The following is a 19625-nucleotide window of genomic DNA, read 5'->3' as shown; positions in this document are numbered from 1 at the left end:
AGGGAGTCTCACAGGGCCCCTCCTACTTACCTGATATCATAAGAGCTGAACTACTCGCTACATGCTGAGCTTTGCTCAGGTGCAGGGTAGGTACCCTCTAAACCAGCTTCCCCCATGGCAGGCAAGTTCTAGCCAGCAGGATCTCAAAATTAAGAAACAATTTATTCTGAGTGATTTTTATGGACACATTACAAGTGGAAAGACTTTAAAAAGAAACTTCATCCAAGAAATCAGCCTATCTCTACAACACCAGCCAGTCTTTAGGGGCTGTTAGACTTTACCAATATCAGCAAGAAATATATTTTTTAGAGATAGAAGATAATTAAATCCAGGAACATTTATTTATCAAACTCCTTAAAATACTGGGTTTTTTTACAGTTACATATAGTCCGCTTTCTTTCTAGAAAAGCCAGACTCGCAACAGTTTTGCGATGTTGCAAGCACATCTGGAAAGGTTATATGTACACTAGAAAACTATACATGTGTATCTAGTTCTATTAGAGGAGACCATTGTCATTAGCAAAGGGCCAGATGCTAGACACATCTAGCAGACTCTCGGGTCCCCCTCCCCAAGCCTTGGAGGGGGTGTGTTTCTATCGCTCTGCTGAGTACCCTGATACCAGGCCATGAAGAGAGAGAAGTTGCCATGTTCACTGCCCTCAGGCACACGTGATCTGCAGACGCTCTACCACATTTAAAATAGGAGTTGGACAAACCACTGACAAACATGCAAGACATACAGAAGACTGCTTGTGAACCAGGTTTTGCTGTATTTACTAAGGCCTCTGCCGCCTCATCTGCTTGCTGGCTTGCTCCTCCAGTTGCATGGCAGCCCCCAGGGCATCCAACGTTTCTGTGAAGGAAGACAGTGAGAGGGTGACTGACCTGGAAACTGAACTCCCCAGCCCAGCTGTCCCCCTCAGCAGGGCTCTGCAAGGGCTACAGAGGAAAGTGAACTGGGCAAGAACTGCTCAGCCAACATCAAATCCTGCTGGGTCCCACAAAGCTCTTCAGCTGTACTTGTTCATTTCTACTCATCAACAGCTTGAAGCTTGCAGTTTGCAGTTCAAATGAGATACCACTAATCCAACCATCCCAGAGGGCCAGATTTCCCTGGCCTATAAGGCAGAGAGGGTAGCAGGGCATTTACTCTTACTGTCTTGTCACCACCCCTCCATGGTGAATGGAGGGGTACAGCTATCAGGCTGCATTTGAGGTGGGAGGACAGTCAGGGCTGTTTAAGAAAAAAGTCACTGTTTCATGTTAACAGTTCATTTTGATGCCACAGTTTTCAGCCTCATTAAAATAAAGCCTCACAGCCCTGTTTTTGAGGCAAAGACTATGCCAGCTGTAATGGCTCAAGTAGCAATCAAAGCCCAAGTTATTGCAACAGTGGCAGAAAAGTTACCAGTGTAGCTTCCCCTGTCCTAGTCAGGCAGTCTACCTACCCAGCACTCTGTTGCCATGTGTCAGCCAAGTTCCTACATCTGCCTTGCTGCCTCTCTACCACCACTTCAACCAGCATGGTCCAAAGGCAGGCAGGCAGTGCTCAGGGAACAGGCAGCCCACATCCTCCTGTACAGAGCTGGGAAGTCTCCAAACTGGGCCAGAACTGAACAGCTGGAGGGATTTTGTTGCACATACAGTAATACCCTATACTAAGGCAAAGGCATGCCAAATGCAGGTGCTGGCAGACATGGCATCTGAGTATATATCTGGCAGACCCTTGTTATAAGTGGATAGGTATTAAGGCCTGATATCCATGAAAACAGGAGTGGAAACAGTGGGCACACCCCTAAGAATCCCTAGAATGTGGCACTGGGACCTGTTTCTCAAATTCTGGTTTTTGGCCAAGGCAAAAGGTAAACTATATAACCAACTAGCCAAACATACTTCAGCTCATCTGCTCTTGGTGGATGTTGCATTCTGCTCAAGGGAAGGCAGTTTTATATGGCAGGTGCAAAGCAAGTGGAAGTTACTAGCCAAAATTTTACTTTGGAAAGTGCAGACAATAGGACATCTCAGATCTGTCCCTATGATCACCTAGGAAAGTGATCCAAACTGTAAGCTATGCAGAAGAACTGGGTGCTCAAACCCCCACAGGTATGCTGGTGTTACTTTCAGGTCTTTGAAAAAAACATTAGCGACAGTGCTAGTCAGAGACAGGCACTAACATACCTCTGACACCAAGAAATTTTCTTGAGCTTGCCTCTACAAAGAGGTTAGCGCTGCTCACAAAGGTCTCAATATCATAGTCTGGTTGCTCCGTGATTCCCAAGAGGTAGTCAAGTTCAGTCATCATTCTCTATATTTACAAGGATAACAGTGATGAGAAATTGACTTTCTGGAAATTCAATTAGTTTCTTCAAATCTGGCACTTAGAGCTAAGCTTCTACAGACCAGTACCAGTCAGTGCTCATTAGCAGCAAGTAGAGGTTGCTAGCTGGAGGGGAAGGGGGACCAGCTGGCCACAAGCACTGAAATGCCCAGTTTAACCAGCAGGGCAGGAAACAACAGGAAAAAGTTGGCAGTGAGGATAAACACCACTGACAGCATCTTGCAGTACAGCCCACAGCCTACCCAGCAGCACTTGGCTCAGACAAGTCAAGGTGCTATCAACATGTAGAAGGCAGCCTGGGCTGGGCTTGCCTCTTTCACATACCTGTCTCAGTTCTCTAAGCTGTTCTACAACCTTCTCCTCCCGTTCACTAATTTGAGTCATAGCCTCACGAAAGTTGAACATGTGGGGAGAGATATCTTCCTCCTCATCCTTGGAGAGCTGCAAGAAACAGCCCAAGTAAGAACAGCAAGTTGTTCCCAGCTTTAAGATCTGTTCAGTCCACGACACACACATACATTGTGACCTGAGCCTTCTCCACTGGTCTCTGTTTCCTCATTCTCAGTCTCCATCTGATTCTGTGTTTCACCACCTCCATTATGAGGGCTGAGCTCTTTCACTCTGCAACAAGAAGAATTGTCACTCAAACTCTTCTTCCAGCCGTTTTTAGGCTACAGCATCACAAAACAATCAGTGCTCAGCAAGAAACATTCATCTACACTTAAAAAGTTGCACATTACCACCCCCAGAACAAGCTCACAGGGGCAGAAACCCCAGAGAGCTGTGGGAAGGAAAGCTGAGAGATGTTTGTCTCCATGCCCAATCTAGGACCTCTCCTGGAGGGAAATGTCCAAGTACACAATGCTAATTGCCAGCAATGCCTTTCACAGAAGCTGTCTTCCACATGTCAGCTTGGTCTGTCATGACCAACTAGGAGAATTTAGTATGGAAAGAAAAGAAGTAAAACTTATTTTTCTCAGAGACCCACTGTGCCAGAATAGGTCTATAAGGATAAAAGCCATGGCTGATGACATGGTACTAGAGGTAGATGTCAGATACCAGCTGGGCAGTTCATTGCAGTTACTAGCATCAGCTTCATATTTCCAGTGAGTTTCAGCCTAATACCTACTTTCTTATAGCTTGAACTTTCCTTGTGCACTGGCTAAGAACCCAATAGGCCCAACTCAGGACTGGAATCTTACTGAAGCACAGTAAGTCAGATGTTGCATTTTGTCCTGTACTTTCAGGTGAGCAGGAATGACTTCCACCCGAAGAAAAAAAAAATGTAACTTCAATCCAAACCAAAGCTGGGAATCTGTCAAGATTCAGTGTTCCCAAATGCTTATGACATGAATTACCATACATCCTTTCAGAGAGCGGAGTGCTTTCCAGGAAGGAACCAAGCAGCCTTTTGTGAACTAAATGAAGGAAAGCTACCAAACCTGACATGTGCAATTGTCATCTTGTTAACCTATGGCAAAAGTCAGTCATCTTTTTACTTGTCACCTCATTGGAGAGATGTAGAAGCATGTAAAGCAGAGACCAGGAGGCACTCACTGCTCTGTCACAGGGGTTCCAGGTATCAGCAAAACCCCCAGGGAAACCTGGGACTCAGTTCCTGCAAATCTACCTTACCCTGCAGGTACCCAAGGTCAGCCATGGGGCACTCAAAACACACACTCCCACCCTCTGCTTCGAGGCATTTGAGTTCTCCAGGTCCTTCAGATTTTGCACAAAGTCTCCAAGGTGCCATACCCTAATTAGTTCATATCAAAGTCCATCAAGAACACCAAGTGTTTTGTGTCATCTGTAGGGCCATGTCAGGGACACATTCTTGGCACACCACTTACAAATGAGACCCAAAGTACTACAAATGAGACCCAAAGTACTACAAAAAGTAAAAGGCACAGGGGTAATCATTCAGGACAGAGTAAACTCCCTACAAAAAAAAAAAAAAAACAAAACCAAAACACCACACAAAACAGGGCAGCTTGAAGTCTAGCATGAGAGACTCCTCTGAGGAAAGAACATTAATCACAGTGTTTAATCTCTATTATGTCTCACACAGAGAACACCCAGGCTAGTTTCATAAGACAGCTCTAAGATAACGTGTTCCTAACAACCAACCTCCAGATTGCCGTTACAGGCAATGACAAGAAAACTTTTGGTCAGAGTAAAAGCAGCCAAAACACCTTCTGCAACAAGAGTAGAATCCCCAGGTCAGAAAGGCCGTTACCTGTCAGCGTATCTCAGTGTGTTTAAGGTGTATTCACATGAACTCATGCCTGGAGAAATCATTGCTATCTGCAAACAGAACAAAATACCTCAGTGACTCCCACATCTGACTTTTGCTTATGTTAATGGTCCTACAGGTCTCACCAGGCAGCTAGGACATGTTAGAGCAAAGGGTCAGAGTTGAGACATTCTGTCAAGGCCATTTTTCTTTATAGCTTCTGTGGGACATGCCAGTGGCCCTGCATCCAGCTTTCCACTGGCTTTGTGTACACTCACTGTGCTGGACCCTCCACAGTCAGCAAAGCCCTTTGGGAGCACACCAGGCTCTACTGTAGATTCACTGTATGAAAGTGACTTCCGCAGCCCTGCTTCTACTGGGGCTGGGCATAGCTCACCAGTTTTTGATCTCAGTCACCATGGGTGAGTGGAGGAGGAAACTGTAAGACTTTTTTGCTGAGAACTGAAGATTTCTGACTTCAAAGTCCCCTCACACTAGAAGAGGAGCATGCAGCTGTTTGGTCAAATTGCAGAACCCATAAGCAGTGTGTATGTTTGTGTCATGCACATACTCACCATACAGGTCCTTGAGTTTGTTCCTATGAAAGAGTCTCTTAGCACCTGGGTCAGCTTGCTTTCCCGGAAAGGGGTATGAGATTTGTTCTGCCCTAAAGCTCGGATACATTCCTAAGAAAAGACAAGTCTTGTAAATGCAATATCTGCATCTCTTCTCTAACAGCTCTGCAAGCTATCAACCACCAATTGCTGGTAAACCCAACAGTCTGGAGAATCGTCATCTCTTGCTCTGAAAGTACTTCATAGCCTTTTAAATATACTCCAGGTATTTGAGTGTCACAGGACAGCTGGTATATCCATCATATGTAAAGAAAAAAAAAGAGAACCTGAAGCTTGAAATGGCTGTACCAGCACCTGGCCTGACAAGACTGCACTGCTTTCCTGGAAACATTCTAAATGGAAGTATACACCACTTTCAGGGTTGTTAACATACCAAACTAGGATCTATTTGGCTGTTCTTTTCCCTTGCACTGGAAAGAAACAAAACAGATAACCCCAGAGTTGAACAGAATCCATGTGTTAATTAGCACTGTTTGCTCCCAGAGCTATAGCTCACCTTCAAAGCCAGCAAGCTCTTATTGATTTCTGCACCTTCCATTCGCGTCTGCCGATCAGCGCTAGATGTGTCTGCACCCCTCTCATTTCCTGCCAGGTCCACCAAGGAAAATTTGCCAAGCAGTTTCCCTCTTTGGCGTAGTATGATTTGGAAGCAGGCGTGTGACCGTGAAGAGCTAGCGTTTGCAAAAGTCTGCCCAGATGTCCTACAGCAAAGATGAAAACAAGCCTTAGAACTGTGTCACAGAAGACACAAGAGGTCCCAACAGCACTAGACAAGACCTGCAGCCATTAAGTTGTTTAACCTCCTCAGTTTTATCCCACACATTAATACCTCAAGCTTGTATGAATTATGGAATTACCTCTGATATGAGAGCACAGAAGGACTAGTGTGAAGAATATGAACCTGCACTCCAGTTATAAAGGTTTAAGACTATTTAATCTGCCTGGCTCAACTCAGCCAGCCTACACAGGAATGCCTTTCTGACTGCTAATGCCTTGCATGCATTTGGAGCTGGAAGACATACCTTTAGCACTGCATCTACCTGCCTCAGAGCAGGCCACATGTCATTCTCCTTAATGCAACTGCCATTACACAGTAAGCTCAGCCAAGCTCCCCACTAAACAGCTTTAGCTGTGCTAGCACATTACAGTCATGTTAAATCCTCTTCTCTAGCCAAGCTAGCTTGGCACTTTACTTCTGCTGTGCAACTGCACCTGCCCCATCACTGCAAGGCACAGACTGGAGTCTTATAAGTTACCATAAACCTCTCTGTGACCTTCGCTGTCAGTTATTCTCTGAGAAGGCTGGCAGGCTCGCTGTCCCACCTGTGTCCCTACTGCTGCGGGAAAGGGAGGGAGGTTGTCCTAAAGTGAGGCAGGAGTCTGAAATGTTAAACAGTTCTTGGCTGAACTGTCAGCCAAAAAAGCATGCAGAGCAGAGTGCTGAATGAGCTTTCAGTATGTGCATATCTGCACATGCAGTGTAATACAGAAGCTAAGGAGTTCTCATTTGCCTAGTAATGTTTCCATAGCAGTTGCAACTTAACCGAGACAGATAAGACATGGTAATACAGATTTTGGCTCCTGATTAAATACACCAGTATGATGGTAGTGTTGGCCCAACCACAGCCTTCCTGCCAGGATGATGAGCCAAGCCTATGGCTGTCCCTTGGCACCTGCTCTCAAGGATTCTTTAGACAAGATCCCTGAATGACATGTAGCATTTTTATTGCCACTGGAATACCTTGTCTGGCCTGCAGTTAAGCCAAAGCATTTTTGCAACTGTAGGTTGATGCCAGCTGCTCTTCCTTGATCTTGCAAGCCCAGAAGGAGCTACTTGTGCTCCTGTAAACTAGCTGATACTTCTAGAAAGCAGCCAGACTGCTCAGTTTGGCTGTGGCACCAGGGCAGCAATCTCCTCATGTGAATAGTTTCTCTCTTCTTGGAGTTACATGAGGGCATATGAACCATGAACTCTGAGCTTCTCTATGGAAGGCAGGCTAAACCCATCCCTGCTAGCCCTTTATTCTGTAGCCATCATCTTGTACTCATGCAGAGGTGCTGTTCAGTGCCTGCCTATGACTGGGTACAACAAGCTTCTGTTTAAGTCTCAAAGCACCAGCTACAGACATTATATATTTTTTCTAGACATGGAGATACAACAGGACATGACTCTTCTTATTGGTTTTAAAGCACCAAACCTGCAGGCACTGCCCATCTCAATCATTCTGATGACATCCTCAGCGCAGCTGACTTGTCTCTCTTGGAGACCAACAACCTGGACCTGCTGCTTGCCATCCTCCAGGACTCGAAGCTTTGCCTTCTTATTCAAGAGGTCAAACACCTATATTCAGGCAACAAGATTGAGGCAAATCTGAACAAAGTCTCCTTGGAAGCATTTTGCACTGTCTTTATAGAAAGCTGTATAGAAACAGCACCTTTAACACAGCCTTCCAATTCAATTCCAAACACACCAAGAACAATAGACTATATAGAACTATAGAAACCGGTAAGTTTCACTCAGCTACTTATGAAACAGTCAAAGAAGTCAAGTCAAGATTTAAAAAAAAAAAAAAGAAAGAAAGAAAAAGAGAGAGTCTTACCTTTCCATTGTATATTTCAAAGAAAGTCACATAGACTTCCAGGTCCTGACTCCTGTACCTGGGCTGGTTTAGGAGGAGGAAGACATCTTGTGCTATTGAGGAAAAGCAGAAGTTTAGTTAACTAGCTTAAAGCATGTTCTAGTTGCTACTTGATCTGCTTTCAAATATTGTGCAGCCATAAGACCATGTCTAGCAGCTGAATGACAGTCATCTTAAATGCTAGTGAAAAAACTAGTGCTGTGCTACCATGTGGAGAACAGTTTCAGCAGCATCCTCATCCAGGGACTGAAAACACACTGGGGCTACGGAAGTTTCTACTGTTAATGTCACTGGCAGACAGCAATCCTTACTGACCTTTGGGGAACACTGGGATCCTCTATTGTTTTGGACAAGCCTGAAAAAGTCAGGTATTTATATTTCAAGAGCATCTTGTGTAAAGCCTAGAAAACATACATCCCTGAGCATCTGCAGTTGCTGCTGTTTGGAGACAATGTACAAGATTATTTGACCCTTTGGCTGGATCCAGTGCTGCTTTTCACAATTAGGCTTCAGACTTTGAAATTGATCTGAAAAGCAAAGGCTCTCCTTCACAGCCAGTCATAACTAATTTTCAGAGACTAGCAAACAGTTGCTCTTGTTTCAACTGCCTTGCTAGACAGACTAGTTTCACAATATACCTTTCTAAAGGGAAAGTAGAGGAGGTCAGGGTTCATGGTGTGTTCTAGGCATTGTATCAAGGAGGGGCTTTAAGCATCTGTTTTCTGAAATAATTTTGTATGTGCTAGGCTTTTTTGCATCTAATGCTTACAGGAAGAAATATAACACATACATTCATATGCTTTCTGTATAACAAGCTTTATATCAAAAATGGGTAGGGTTGCGTTGCATTCAAGTTGGGTATCTCCAAACACCATCCTTATCTGAGACAAAAGCAAAGCAGAAGAATCAAAGTTAAATTGTTCAGCCCAGCAAATGCCAAACTAGAAAATATGTCATCTCTTTGCCTCAAAAACAAATATCTTCTGGTGAGTTAAGTGTGGATCTAGAAACTTACAGGCTGGATGGAAAATATTTTGTGAAACTGAAAAAATAATCATACCTCCTGCAACAAACACCACTACTTATTACTGAAAACACAAATACTTCATATATCTTTTACTGGAAACATTTTAAATAGCCATACAAAACCAGATCTTATCTTTTTAAGGAAAACAAGCATTAATTTGATTTTCGTATCTAAAGAAGAATCAACTTACATGCAAAAGCATATATGCCCTTTGAGGCATTCTGTGCTCTCCCGGAGAAGTCTCCACCCATAGTCTGTGAAGACAAAAGACCAGAGGTAAGGTGTGGTCCAAACAAGTCAGGCAACCTGATTTTAGTCCCAAGAACATACTAGGAAGTTACCATATATACATATACGCTCCAAAGTCAGTGAGATGATTAGAACACAGTGCAATTCAGGATAAAATTAGCTTGCTGCTTCCCTATCAGTACAGAAAGAAGATCTGGACTATGCAAAACAACAGCTGAATGCCTGTAAGGCTCTGCAGTGCAGAATCAAAGTAGTTGTTCCTTCAAGGGGAAATGCGTGGCCTTGACAGTGCAACCAAATAGCCTCTGGTCAGAAGAAACAAAGCTTCATTTGTTAGGACGTAGGTTGAGTAACATTTTCAATGCTACCTGCAAAAGCTCACGTGATATCAAAACACATCAAACTTCTAGTGTAAACAATACCTTTAACTCCTTTGACCAAGGTACCTTTAATCTCAACAAAACTTTCCGTTGGTGCTATCCTGGTGACTTGCTCTACCACTTTTATATGCAACAGCCATTATTTAAAACACAACTCAGTATCATGACACATTCTCAATCTACCGGCATTTAATATGCAGCACTCCAGTCTCAAGGTACAGCTAATGTCCTTGCACTAGTTCTGCATCCTGGGATTAGGAAAGTAACTTCATTGCCTATGATTTTAGTGCCTCACAGTTGTACTCCTGTAACGATGCACAAATGAGCTGCAATGGAGGCAGCCTATGTCCAAGCTTCTATAAACTTCCAAATTTCCTTCTGGATTACTGGAAAAGATCTACAGCTCGCTAGGTAGCACTAATGATAGGAGAACCTAGCCCAAAACTTGCCTCTAACACTGTAATGACAGCAACTGTCTGATTACTCAAACTGGCAGGCTAGCCTAGTTGAGATCACTGTGGTTTGAGGCAAAGGCTTCTTGCAGAACAAGACAGCAGATTTGACTCCACTATCATGCTGTGAGGGAAGATAGTTTCCCACTTTCCTTCCCTGTAGTTTCCAGAAGAAGAAAGTTAAAAAGACAACACCCTTGTTGAAAATTTAGAGAAGATCACCTCTGAGGCAGAAAACACAATCTTTAGGTCTCTTGAAACTGCAACTGGTAGACCAGAAGGAGTGGTTAGAAAGTGAATACACTAATTTGCCCACTTCACAAACAATACCATATCACTTAAATGTTTATCTGCAACAAGAGGCTTATTCTTCCATAATCGATAAAGTCTTTGGAATGCCTCTAAGCTCAAAACACAGTACAGACAATAGCCTTTGTCTCAGATGTAGGCTAATAGCCCCACTTTGCAGACTGGAGTTAGTCAGAGACAGCCATCTGAGGCAAGGTATAGCCATGACTAACATGTCAGGACATCTTAAGTCTTTAAAATCCCAGCTATGGGGGGGATTTTAGTATGATTTTCCTCACAACCTTAAAGGAAACCCACCAATATGTAAAACTACAGAAAAAGTGCATTAACAACTGACAAAGCATTAGCTTTAAGACAATAAAACCAGGATCCAAACTCCTTATACAATCCTACTAATTATCAACATCAAGGACCTTTAAAATACTTGAAAGCTAGAAAATTCAAGACCTTGGAGAAAAACTTACATGTGTCTTGCCACTGCCTGTCTGGCCATATGCAAAGCACGTCGCCTTCCCACCCTCAAAGATGGTCTCCACAAGAGGTCTAGCAGTAAACCTGGATATTCAGAAGGTAAAAGACAGTTAAGGCAAGCATTTCACACCCTGCTTCATCAGTTTTCCTAAAAAAAAAAAAAAAAAAAAAAAAAAAGGGGGGGGCAAATAAAAGCAAATCCTTAGGAAATCAGCAGGGCCATGCCAAAAATAACCTTTAGACCTCTCAGTCCTTTGGTTTCCTCCAAAAAGGATTTTAATATTTATTTCGGGTAGCAGTTTCTTTAAGCCAGGATGCCATCTAGCCATAGCTCCATGCTGTTAATCTTGAGAGTTGTTACCAGTGAGAAGAAAGCATTACCTGTATACCATTTCATTAGATGAGGATTCATCAAATGAAAAGTCAAATCTAAATGCTTGGGTATCAAGGTATTTTGTTAGGTCCACTTTCTGCTTTGGCTCATGCACCAGCAGGACACTCTTGCTCGGAACAGTAATCACATCACATTCCTTTTTTAGAAGTTCTGTTGACAGAAAAGACCCTCAGTGTTAACAAGAATAAGCAATGTCAAACTGCTCCAAGACACAACTGCTTTGTCAGTACACTCACCTTGTTTATTGAGAGGGCGCTTCCTCACACAGACACAAATCCTATGTTCTTCTATCTAAAAGGAAAGTAAGAAAACAAGAATTATTTCCCAATGACACCCACACCTACTTATTATTACAGAGAGAAGGATCTGATGCTCCCTCACATCTACTTTTCTATATACTGGTCAGAGTTGTCTCTGCTACTGATCAGAGCCACTCATGCAGGGATGTAAGTCAAAGTCTGTTCAGTGCAAAAGAAACACTAAAAACAAGTGACCTTTATGTAGCATGCTCCAACATATCAGGTGGAAATGCTGCTATGCTATAGAAAGTGCCCCAAATATTCTGTATGAGAATTAGTAAAAAGTTTAGTCCTTGGCCAGCTTTCCAGCAAAATCTGTGATATCAATACTGCAATTATGGTCAAATCCAGGCAAATTATTATTTTAGTTTACCCTAAACTAAAGGTATTTTTTGACCTGAGTTCTTTACTAATGCAGTAAGTTTAGCTATTTGTGCAGCATAGCTACAGATCAGCTGAGTTTGGGTGAGGCAGAAAGGAGATGATGACAAACTCTTCTTCTGTCATGCAGTGATACGCACACAAACAGCTGGTTCCCAGCCCCATAGGATGCAGGCACACAAACCACCTAGCGTTCTAAGCTAGTCCACACCTGCTTTTTTGTTTGAACTTAAATGCTGTCATTTTTCAGTGACCATAACAAAGTTTTGCTAGACAGGGACTACTTGTTCTCAGGTATTAAACAATGCTACCTCCATAATTGCTGAAGACATTGACCGAGCCTGGTTTTTCTAGTTTTTGACCTCTACTTTTGTTCCTCTGCTTTTTGACCTAGTTTAAAATTACTTCATATGTGACTTACATACAATAACACTTTCTGTAATAGGGCAATAGTCCATTTTAAATTATACCTATACCTACAATAAGCTAAGCTGCTATGTAATAGGCTCTGCCATTTACAAGCTCTGAAAAGTACTGATGTTACCACACAAATCATTGCATGATAATTGTTAAAGTGCAAGCTCTTCACTAGTGACATATGCAAAGTAATGCAAGGCAGCTTAGCTTAGCCCTAAATAGGGAAGGTAAGTGACCTCACATATACCACCAGGTGCCTCAAGCACACAATATGCTCAGAGGATTTCCAAGGTGCAGTGATGCACTAAATTGCTCATATGCTAAAATCTTCAGTACAAAATAAAGAAGTCTGTTTACCAGCTGCAGTTAGTAGCCTCAGTATTTACTTACTGGGTCAGTTATAGATATTGGCTGGCAGTCTAAAGTTGCTCTGAATTCCTTGATCATCTGTGCAAACTCCCAGTTTGGACAGCTGCTGTCAAATTCCTGCATGGAAAAAGCCACGGATGTGAAGGTAATTAACCTGTTACAGCAAAAAAAATCCCCAGAGCATACTAAACAATCAGCTGTACACAATTAGAAATATTTCACAAGATCCAGAGCTTTCTGAAACTAGAATCAATCCATCCTTATGTACAGCTTTGTAAGAACAAAGCCTGTCCAAAATATGGTTTAGTTTCAACTATTGTGATACACTGTCCTATAGAATTTCCCCTTACTGATGTATTGCAGAGTACTCCACCTGTGCACGTTTTGTCCTGATTTCACTAATTTGAGCTCTCTTTTCTTCTCTCTTGTTTTTCATTTTCTCCATCTCTTTCACAATGTTAGATCTTCTCCGAACTAGGTAAAATAAAAACATTTCATTGGATAAATTTTCATACCAGGTTTTAAGCACAATACAAATATTTCAACTTTTCCAGGTTGCTGACAGAATAACTTGTACAGGAAACAATCCTCTTCAGAAGGATGGTCATGAATTTTGCAGCACTTCCTTCCCAAACTAGATCTACCCATCACAGAAACTGCCTAGGAAGTCACAGTACCACTCTAAAGGCAGCATTTGAGGCAATAGCACTATAACAGAATTACACATTTGTAATAACAAATACTCAGGATATTCAGTCTTACTGCCAAAGCCACCTTTTCAAAGCTTTAGTCTCAGACTATACAAAGCAGCAATCACATAGCGATGCACTGCTGACTTGCTCAGTCAGTTCTTACCCACTGCTCCCTGGTACCTGGGCTGCCTGAAGAGCTCATTCTAGCAGCAGGCAGATGATCCTCTGTATTTCCATTTACATTTGTCAGTGAGGCTTCTGGAGCACAGTGCAGCCTGCTAGTCCTGGTTCGGCCAGCTGCAGAAAGAAGCCAGACCAAAACCAATAATTAGATCCCAAAGATCAAGAATAATTTTGTAATTTCTAAAGCCTCACAGACCACAGGCATTCCTCAGCTCTGATTCTGGATCAGTAGAGAGAACTAGCTAAAACCTGTGGTAAGTGTTCAAATAATTTTTTAAATCCTGTGCCAATCACCAACTTTTATTCAAAGCTACAGATCAAGGCCATGCTGACTAGACAAGAATTTAGTATCAAGCCTCTTATTTCAATGTCTTTGCAGAACATAATAGACAAAGGATGCCCTCAGCTATTCGTAGGGTAGGTCTGGTAAAGATAAATAACTACAATTTCATAATTCAAGTAGACTCAAGTTCTTGCCTTACTCAACCAGTATAGGTAAAACTACTACCAGTCTAGTTACAGAGCACATTGTCAGCAGTATTAAGGTACCTCTCTTCCCACTCTAGCCCTGTGAATACCACTTTATGCTGTCAAGCAGATACCACATCCACCCACATGCACAACCACAGCTCTCTGGCTAACAAAGCACATCATTATTCAACAACATTGTTTCCAAAGTCCTTTGAGAACCCCTTCAGGTAGGGCCCCTGGATATTTACAGAGTGGCAGACCTCTAGGTCTCTCTTGTTTCATAGATGAAGGCACAGAGGTTGCTCCTCCCCACCGGGATTTGCAGTTTACCTAATGAAATGCATACAAAGCATCTTGTTTCATAGTAAGAATTCACTGGGCTTTCTCCACTCACCAGGAACTGATAAATTGTTTCTGGTTTGTGTAGAAGTACAAGAATCCACCCCCATCTCATTTTCCTGGAGGCTGCACTGAGATTCTGTGATAACAGACATCCTGGAACGGCCACGAACAGCTTTGGAAACACAAATTCAAGGTCAGCATCATGCCTCAGACACTCGGACATTTACAAGTAATCAAATGCTCACAAAATGCAGAACAGTGGGGAACAAGGTGTGGTTAAAAGGACCATTTCCAGATCTCTGATGCTTTAGCCAAGTGCAGGACAAAACAATGTAGGTGGGTGAAAAGTGATTATGAAATACAGCACTACAAAAAAAGCGAACAGTTCATTCCAGATTTGCGGTTCCAGTGAATTTCTTTCAGATACCACTAAGGATTCACTAATATGGCAGTTCCAGAACCTTAATACCTAGGAAGGAGGAAGTTAAAGGTCAGGGAGCTGGGAAATCCTCTGAAGCTTCACACTTGCAGGCCTGTGTGAATTAACTGTTTGATTGTGGCAGTAGTATTGCAGTCTGGCAACTGGTCATGGGCAGCATCACGCCCACCATCACAGCACCCACACACAGACAGTGTGCATGGTGCACAGTGGAGTGGGAGCTTGATAACACTAAATTCAGCTAAAAGACTCTATATAATCACAACAGCAAATCTTTGGAAAGGGTCCTTTTGTAGGCAGTCTCCATTGTCACATCTCAAGGTATATTTCTTTCACTGAGTCCAAGTCTCTCACAAAGCTGCCTGGGGAAGGGATTGGAACATATACCTCAATAGATTTGTAAAGAAAACAAATCTGATAGGAAAAAATTAGAAGTGTGATATGAAAACTAGAACTACCTTCACTTCTAGCAATCACAAGAATTTATCCAGAATTAATGGCTATGACTTTAAAGGACATTAGATTTGTTTCAGCCCAATGGTTGATTTCAATTATGGAACAAATTCCTTACAACTGTACCCACAAAATTCAGTCTTCATATCTGTTAACTCTTTACCTGGAATCTTTTGCTCAGGTGCAGAGACATTGGGTGTCACTGCCACAACTTTAGGAACAAAAAGCATCAGTTTCATTATGCTCAGAGATAGCATTTTATTCCATTTACTTTTGTCACACATGCCCACACCAGGTCTCACCAAACTCAGCAGCACTTTTTCTGTAAATGCTAGTGCTCCTGGACAGGCATACCAACTGGAGGATTTGCTGCATCTAAATGGGCTTGATTCAAGTGATTCTTGTACACGAGGCTATTCAGCATCCTCCAAAATTCTTGTTGATTCCGAGGACTGTGGCAATATTGTTTCTTAATTCATTCTGAAAGCACTGCTTCTGCTTCTCTCACTTTCCTGAATGAGATGGAGACAGACACCTCCTGATCTTCTCTAATTTGTTTAGCCCAAGAACCAAAACTTGAAGCCAATGTTAGCTAATTGGTGCAGTGCAGAGTTTGCAACAGGACAGATACTCACTAACTCACGGGGTTTAGCTAGCTCTAATAACAGATAATAATATTTGAGGAATACTGAAAACACTGATTCTTTCCTGTACTCTGAGCAGGTCTTCAGGGACAAGACTGTGCCAGTAGGAAAGACAACAGAATTTCAGATTTGCCATTAGATTCTATATGTCAGGAAAGCCATGACCTCTGTGAGGACATTTTTCCATCAATCAGTGACTGGATTAACACACCTTTTTTTTTTCTAGCTGGCTATCCAGCTCCATTAAATGACCTGTCTAGAGACAGTCATAACTTTTACCACTTCATTTTGCTTGCCAGTTCACAAAATTTATGGAGAGTTTTCTGGATTTGAGGAAGATCAGGATGCTCTAGTACAGAACAGCTTTTTACACTTCAAGTTTCTCGGACTACTCCTGCCTTTCTGATGCAAGGGGATTTGTATTGTTGTCTTCTGGTACCGGCTTCCCTCTCTTGCATTGCATACAACAAAAGAGGCCAGACAAGCCCAGATGTTTTGTTTACAGCTCAATTACATGGAAAAGCACAAATTTTGGCTAACTATGCACTTTAGGATAATAATTAAACTAGCAACCATTCAACCTCAGCATCACACAAGTGTATTACAAATAGACCTGTAATGCTGCCACTTGCAATTCAAAAAGTCAAAAGAGTCAATGAATAAGCTAAAAGAAGGTAGAAAACATGGGAGTTTTCTAACTCCTGACACCTCAGGAAAAACAATTCCTTAACAATCCCACACTGTGACATCTCTATCTTTTCCTTCTGGCTTTGCTCAAAACATTGTTCTGACATAGAGTCACTGAGCTATGGCGCACCAGCTGGCACTTTGCCTGCCTGGTCTGAAATGTCTCCAAGGATAAAGCTCTAGTTATTGTCTAGGGGGACTGCTTGAAGGGGAGACATCCATTTGTCACCGCTATTTCTTTCTTGCCCTTTCCACTCTCATTTGGACACTTTTAATCCTAATAAGTGCCACTTACCTCTTATTGTTTGTGGCATCTGCAAAACTCCATAGGAAACTTTAAAACTCACTGCAACAGTAACTGCCTAGTGACATTTAAAGCAGTATCAAGGAATAACTACAGCAATGCTGCAGAAAAGGGCAACACATCAACAAACCCCAGCTCACAGGAACAGGACAGCAATCTGTTAGCAAAGTTTCTGCACTCCGGAGTGCAAAATGTTGGTATGAAACGATATGCTCTTGATTAGCATTGCCTGAATGAGCAGCCTTATGATGCACAAAAGTAGAATATTATGTCTACAATGAAAGACCACCACAGTTTCACAGGGGTATAACAGACAAGAGAACATTTTCTCACCTTCCCGTGGAGCAGGAATTTTTGAAAGGGTTGTTCTACGCTTCTGTTTCTGAAAAACAATGAATGCTGTAAGTAATCAGAGTAAGCTGCAAACACCTAGCACAGCACTTCAAGACAACTTCTTCACAAGGACAAGAATTTCTGACCAAAGTCTTAACTAAGAGACAAAAAAGACAAGTTAGAGACCTCAAACTTGAAGACTGAGGGTATTGCTTATAACGACCTACGCTGTTGATGCTTTAGTACCTTAGGAGAGACTAAATCACTTTAAAGCACTTACCTGTACAGTTACATTCTCTTGCAAAGGAAGGTTCTCTTTCACATCTGCAGCAAGCAGTTCTTCTGATAACTCAGGATTTATTGTTATCACATCATCAATCTCAATCTACAAGAGCAAAGACAGGATTTTACAGAGTGGAATATTGCTGCTACCGCTTACGGCATTTTTCTTTTTTAACCTTGACTTTCAGTACAGGCAAACAAACCTGACCCACTGCCTGCCAAATATTAGGTTAAAATTGCCTGGAAGGGCAACACAGTAGTTCATATTCCATTTGAATAATCTCATACATCCAAATATGCTGGAAGAAATGTGCTAGTTAAGCCATTTACCCTCATCTGCCAAATACCACGCAGCTCTGCAGGTGCCATAGAACACTTCTGAAGAGATGGGCAAAGCACATTTGGCATCAACTGCTTTAATCTCTTACTGCTAATCTTAGTAAATCTCAGCTGCTCTGTGACTTCTGTGCTAGGAAAGCATTAAGTATTTACTGTGTGATTGTGCTTACTGAAATAAACTTCAAAGAGCTGCTTAGACTTTAGGAAATTAAGGATTCAGCATTTAATCCACAAGTCAATTCACCTGCATTTTCACTTGCTGTTGCAAGTGATTTCACCTAGGGCCAGCTACTGCCTCCTGCCTGACCCTCCAGTGAAGTCATAATCCTGCCTTCACCACATTCTGCAGCGCCCTGGCGCAGGCAACCACAGGGCAGCGAGAATGAAGTGGGGGCAGGTGGCCAAGGGCAGGCTTGAACACAAAAGACAGCAACTTTCTCGGTTCAGTTTTTCAAACCTAACCCCCCAGAAGAGGTTGAAAGCACATGTACACAAAAACTCCAGTATCACAGCAGCTGGCACTGGAATTCACCTAACAAAGCAACACAAGCACCACTCCAGGAAGTTCTTGAGTTCTCAATTCACTTTTAAGTTACTTAAATGAAATAAGAGTCCATAAAAATAGCAAAAACAAGGACATGAACCCCTGTAAAATGTGGAGATACTACATTCTAACGTAAGAAAAGTAATCTTTAAAATTTCATTTATATGGAATCTGTAAGTATCTAACTGGAAAGTGAATTAGCTCAGAAACAGGTATATGTAGACAGTATAATATATAAGTGTACGTAAGTGTATATACACAGTGTATGTGTAAACGTATAAGAAGATTGCTGAACTTTGAAGCATCTTCATAAAGATTTAGTATTGTAACACATGCACGCAATTTAGCCAGCAATGACATCTGAATCTGCACATTTTGCATATATGAACCCAGCATACACATAGGCAGTACAAGATCCCGTTTCAAAGAACCAGCCAATAGCAACTTTAAGATTTTAACTAAACTGTAGAGTATATATGTTTCCAGAGAAACCAGCAGGACAAGCATGTTTGCTCATTACCAAAGGAGATTTTGTTAAGTGGCAGGATTTCAGCCGCACCAACTTCATGTGCCCCAGACTCTCCCCGCCCCCACCTCACACAGGGTGTATTTCACGCCAGCGCAGAGACTCGGGAAATCAAAGGGAGCCCTCTTAACGCGGCACACCATGTCCTGGGGAAAGCCTGAAGGCCATTGCCAGAGACACGAACAGCCCCAGAGCCGGGAAAACCGGGACTCCGGGGCGTTCCGACCGAGCGGCCGGCAGCTCGCCCTGAGCGGGAAGAGCCCGGCCTCGGCACCGCTCCGCTGCCGCGTTCGCGCCTTACCCGGGCGCGTCCATCGCGTCGCCGTAATTGCGCAGAACCTTAAGGTCAGGCCGTCACTCACCTCCTTGCCCTTGACGGTGCCGCCCTCGCACCACTCCACGGACACGGAGGACCGGTCCGGGTTCACCGTCTTCACCGTCGCCTTGTGGATCAAGCCTGGAAGAGGCCGGCGTTGAGCCCCGGCCCGGCCGCGCCGCCCCCCCCGAGCCCCGCGGCTGCCGAGGGGCGCTCCGGGGGGAGAGGCGGCGGCCGGGACCCCCTCGCCAACATCCCGGTCCCCTCCCCGCCCCTCACCGTTGCTCCTCTGGATGTTAATGACGCGGCCGGGGCAGACGAGGCGGTAGAGGCGCGAGTCCATGGCGCGGGCACAAGGAGAGCAGCGGCGGCGTCACCTCCGGTCCCGGCAGCGAAACCCAGGCCCAGGCAACCGCCGCCGATTTAAACCCCGCGCGTCGGCGTGCCGCGGGGCCTACCGGGAAACACCGCCGGGGA

At 43.3% G+C, this 19625-nt stretch overlaps 3 protein-coding genes across 4 annotated transcripts in view; 2 read left to right on the top strand and 1 right to left on the bottom strand.

The window, feature by feature from the left end:
• ARMH1 (armadillo like helical domain containing 1) overlaps window positions 1-3894 on the top strand; it is an 18297-nt gene extending 14403 nt beyond the window's left edge. The window contains exon 13 of the mRNA XM_069788893.1: window positions 3586-3894. Within this exon, the coding sequence (XP_069644994.1) occupies window positions 3586-3599 (14 nt within the window). The 3' untranslated portion in view covers window positions 3600-3894. The remainder of the gene's footprint in view (window positions 1-3585) is intronic.
• Window positions 1-19625, top strand: part of RPS8 (ribosomal protein S8) — a 167795-nt gene that overhangs the window by 139751 nt on the left and 8419 nt on the right. The window lies entirely within an intron of this gene.
• On the bottom strand, window positions 144-19625 carry KIF2C (kinesin family member 2C). 2 transcript variants are annotated; one of them, XM_069788888.1, is made up of 21 exons: window positions 19428-19625; window positions 19195-19289; window positions 17422-17526; window positions 17142-17190; window positions 14334-14453; window positions 13466-13582; window positions 12967-13067; window positions 12615-12710; window positions 11364-11418; window positions 11115-11277; window positions 10727-10817; window positions 9063-9126; window positions 7807-7898; window positions 7405-7547; window positions 5703-5907; window positions 5147-5257; window positions 4575-4642; window positions 2857-2959; window positions 2663-2779; window positions 2179-2305; window positions 144-853 (listed from the first exon to the last, which is right to left on the bottom strand). In XM_069788888.1, exons 1-21 carry the CDS (start codon window positions 19489-19491, stop codon window positions 777-779), a joined length of 2163 nt encoding a protein of 720 aa, XP_069644989.1. In that variant the 5' UTR covers window positions 19492-19625; the 3' UTR covers window positions 144-776. The 2 variants fall into 2 exon arrangements, with proteins under 2 accessions (XP_069644989.1, XP_069644990.1); XM_069788889.1 differs by lacking the exons at window positions 19195-19289; window positions 19428-19625 and adding an exon at window positions 17754-17958.

The sequence above is a fragment of the Haliaeetus albicilla genome, chromosome 8 (assembly GCF_947461875.1).
Source record: "Haliaeetus albicilla chromosome 8, bHalAlb1.1, whole genome shotgun sequence".
Lineage (NCBI taxonomy): Eukaryota > Metazoa > Chordata > Aves > Accipitriformes > Accipitridae > Haliaeetus > Haliaeetus albicilla.
The sequence above is the reverse complement of the archived record's forward strand: the minus strand, read 5'-3'. Positions and strand labels throughout refer to the sequence as shown.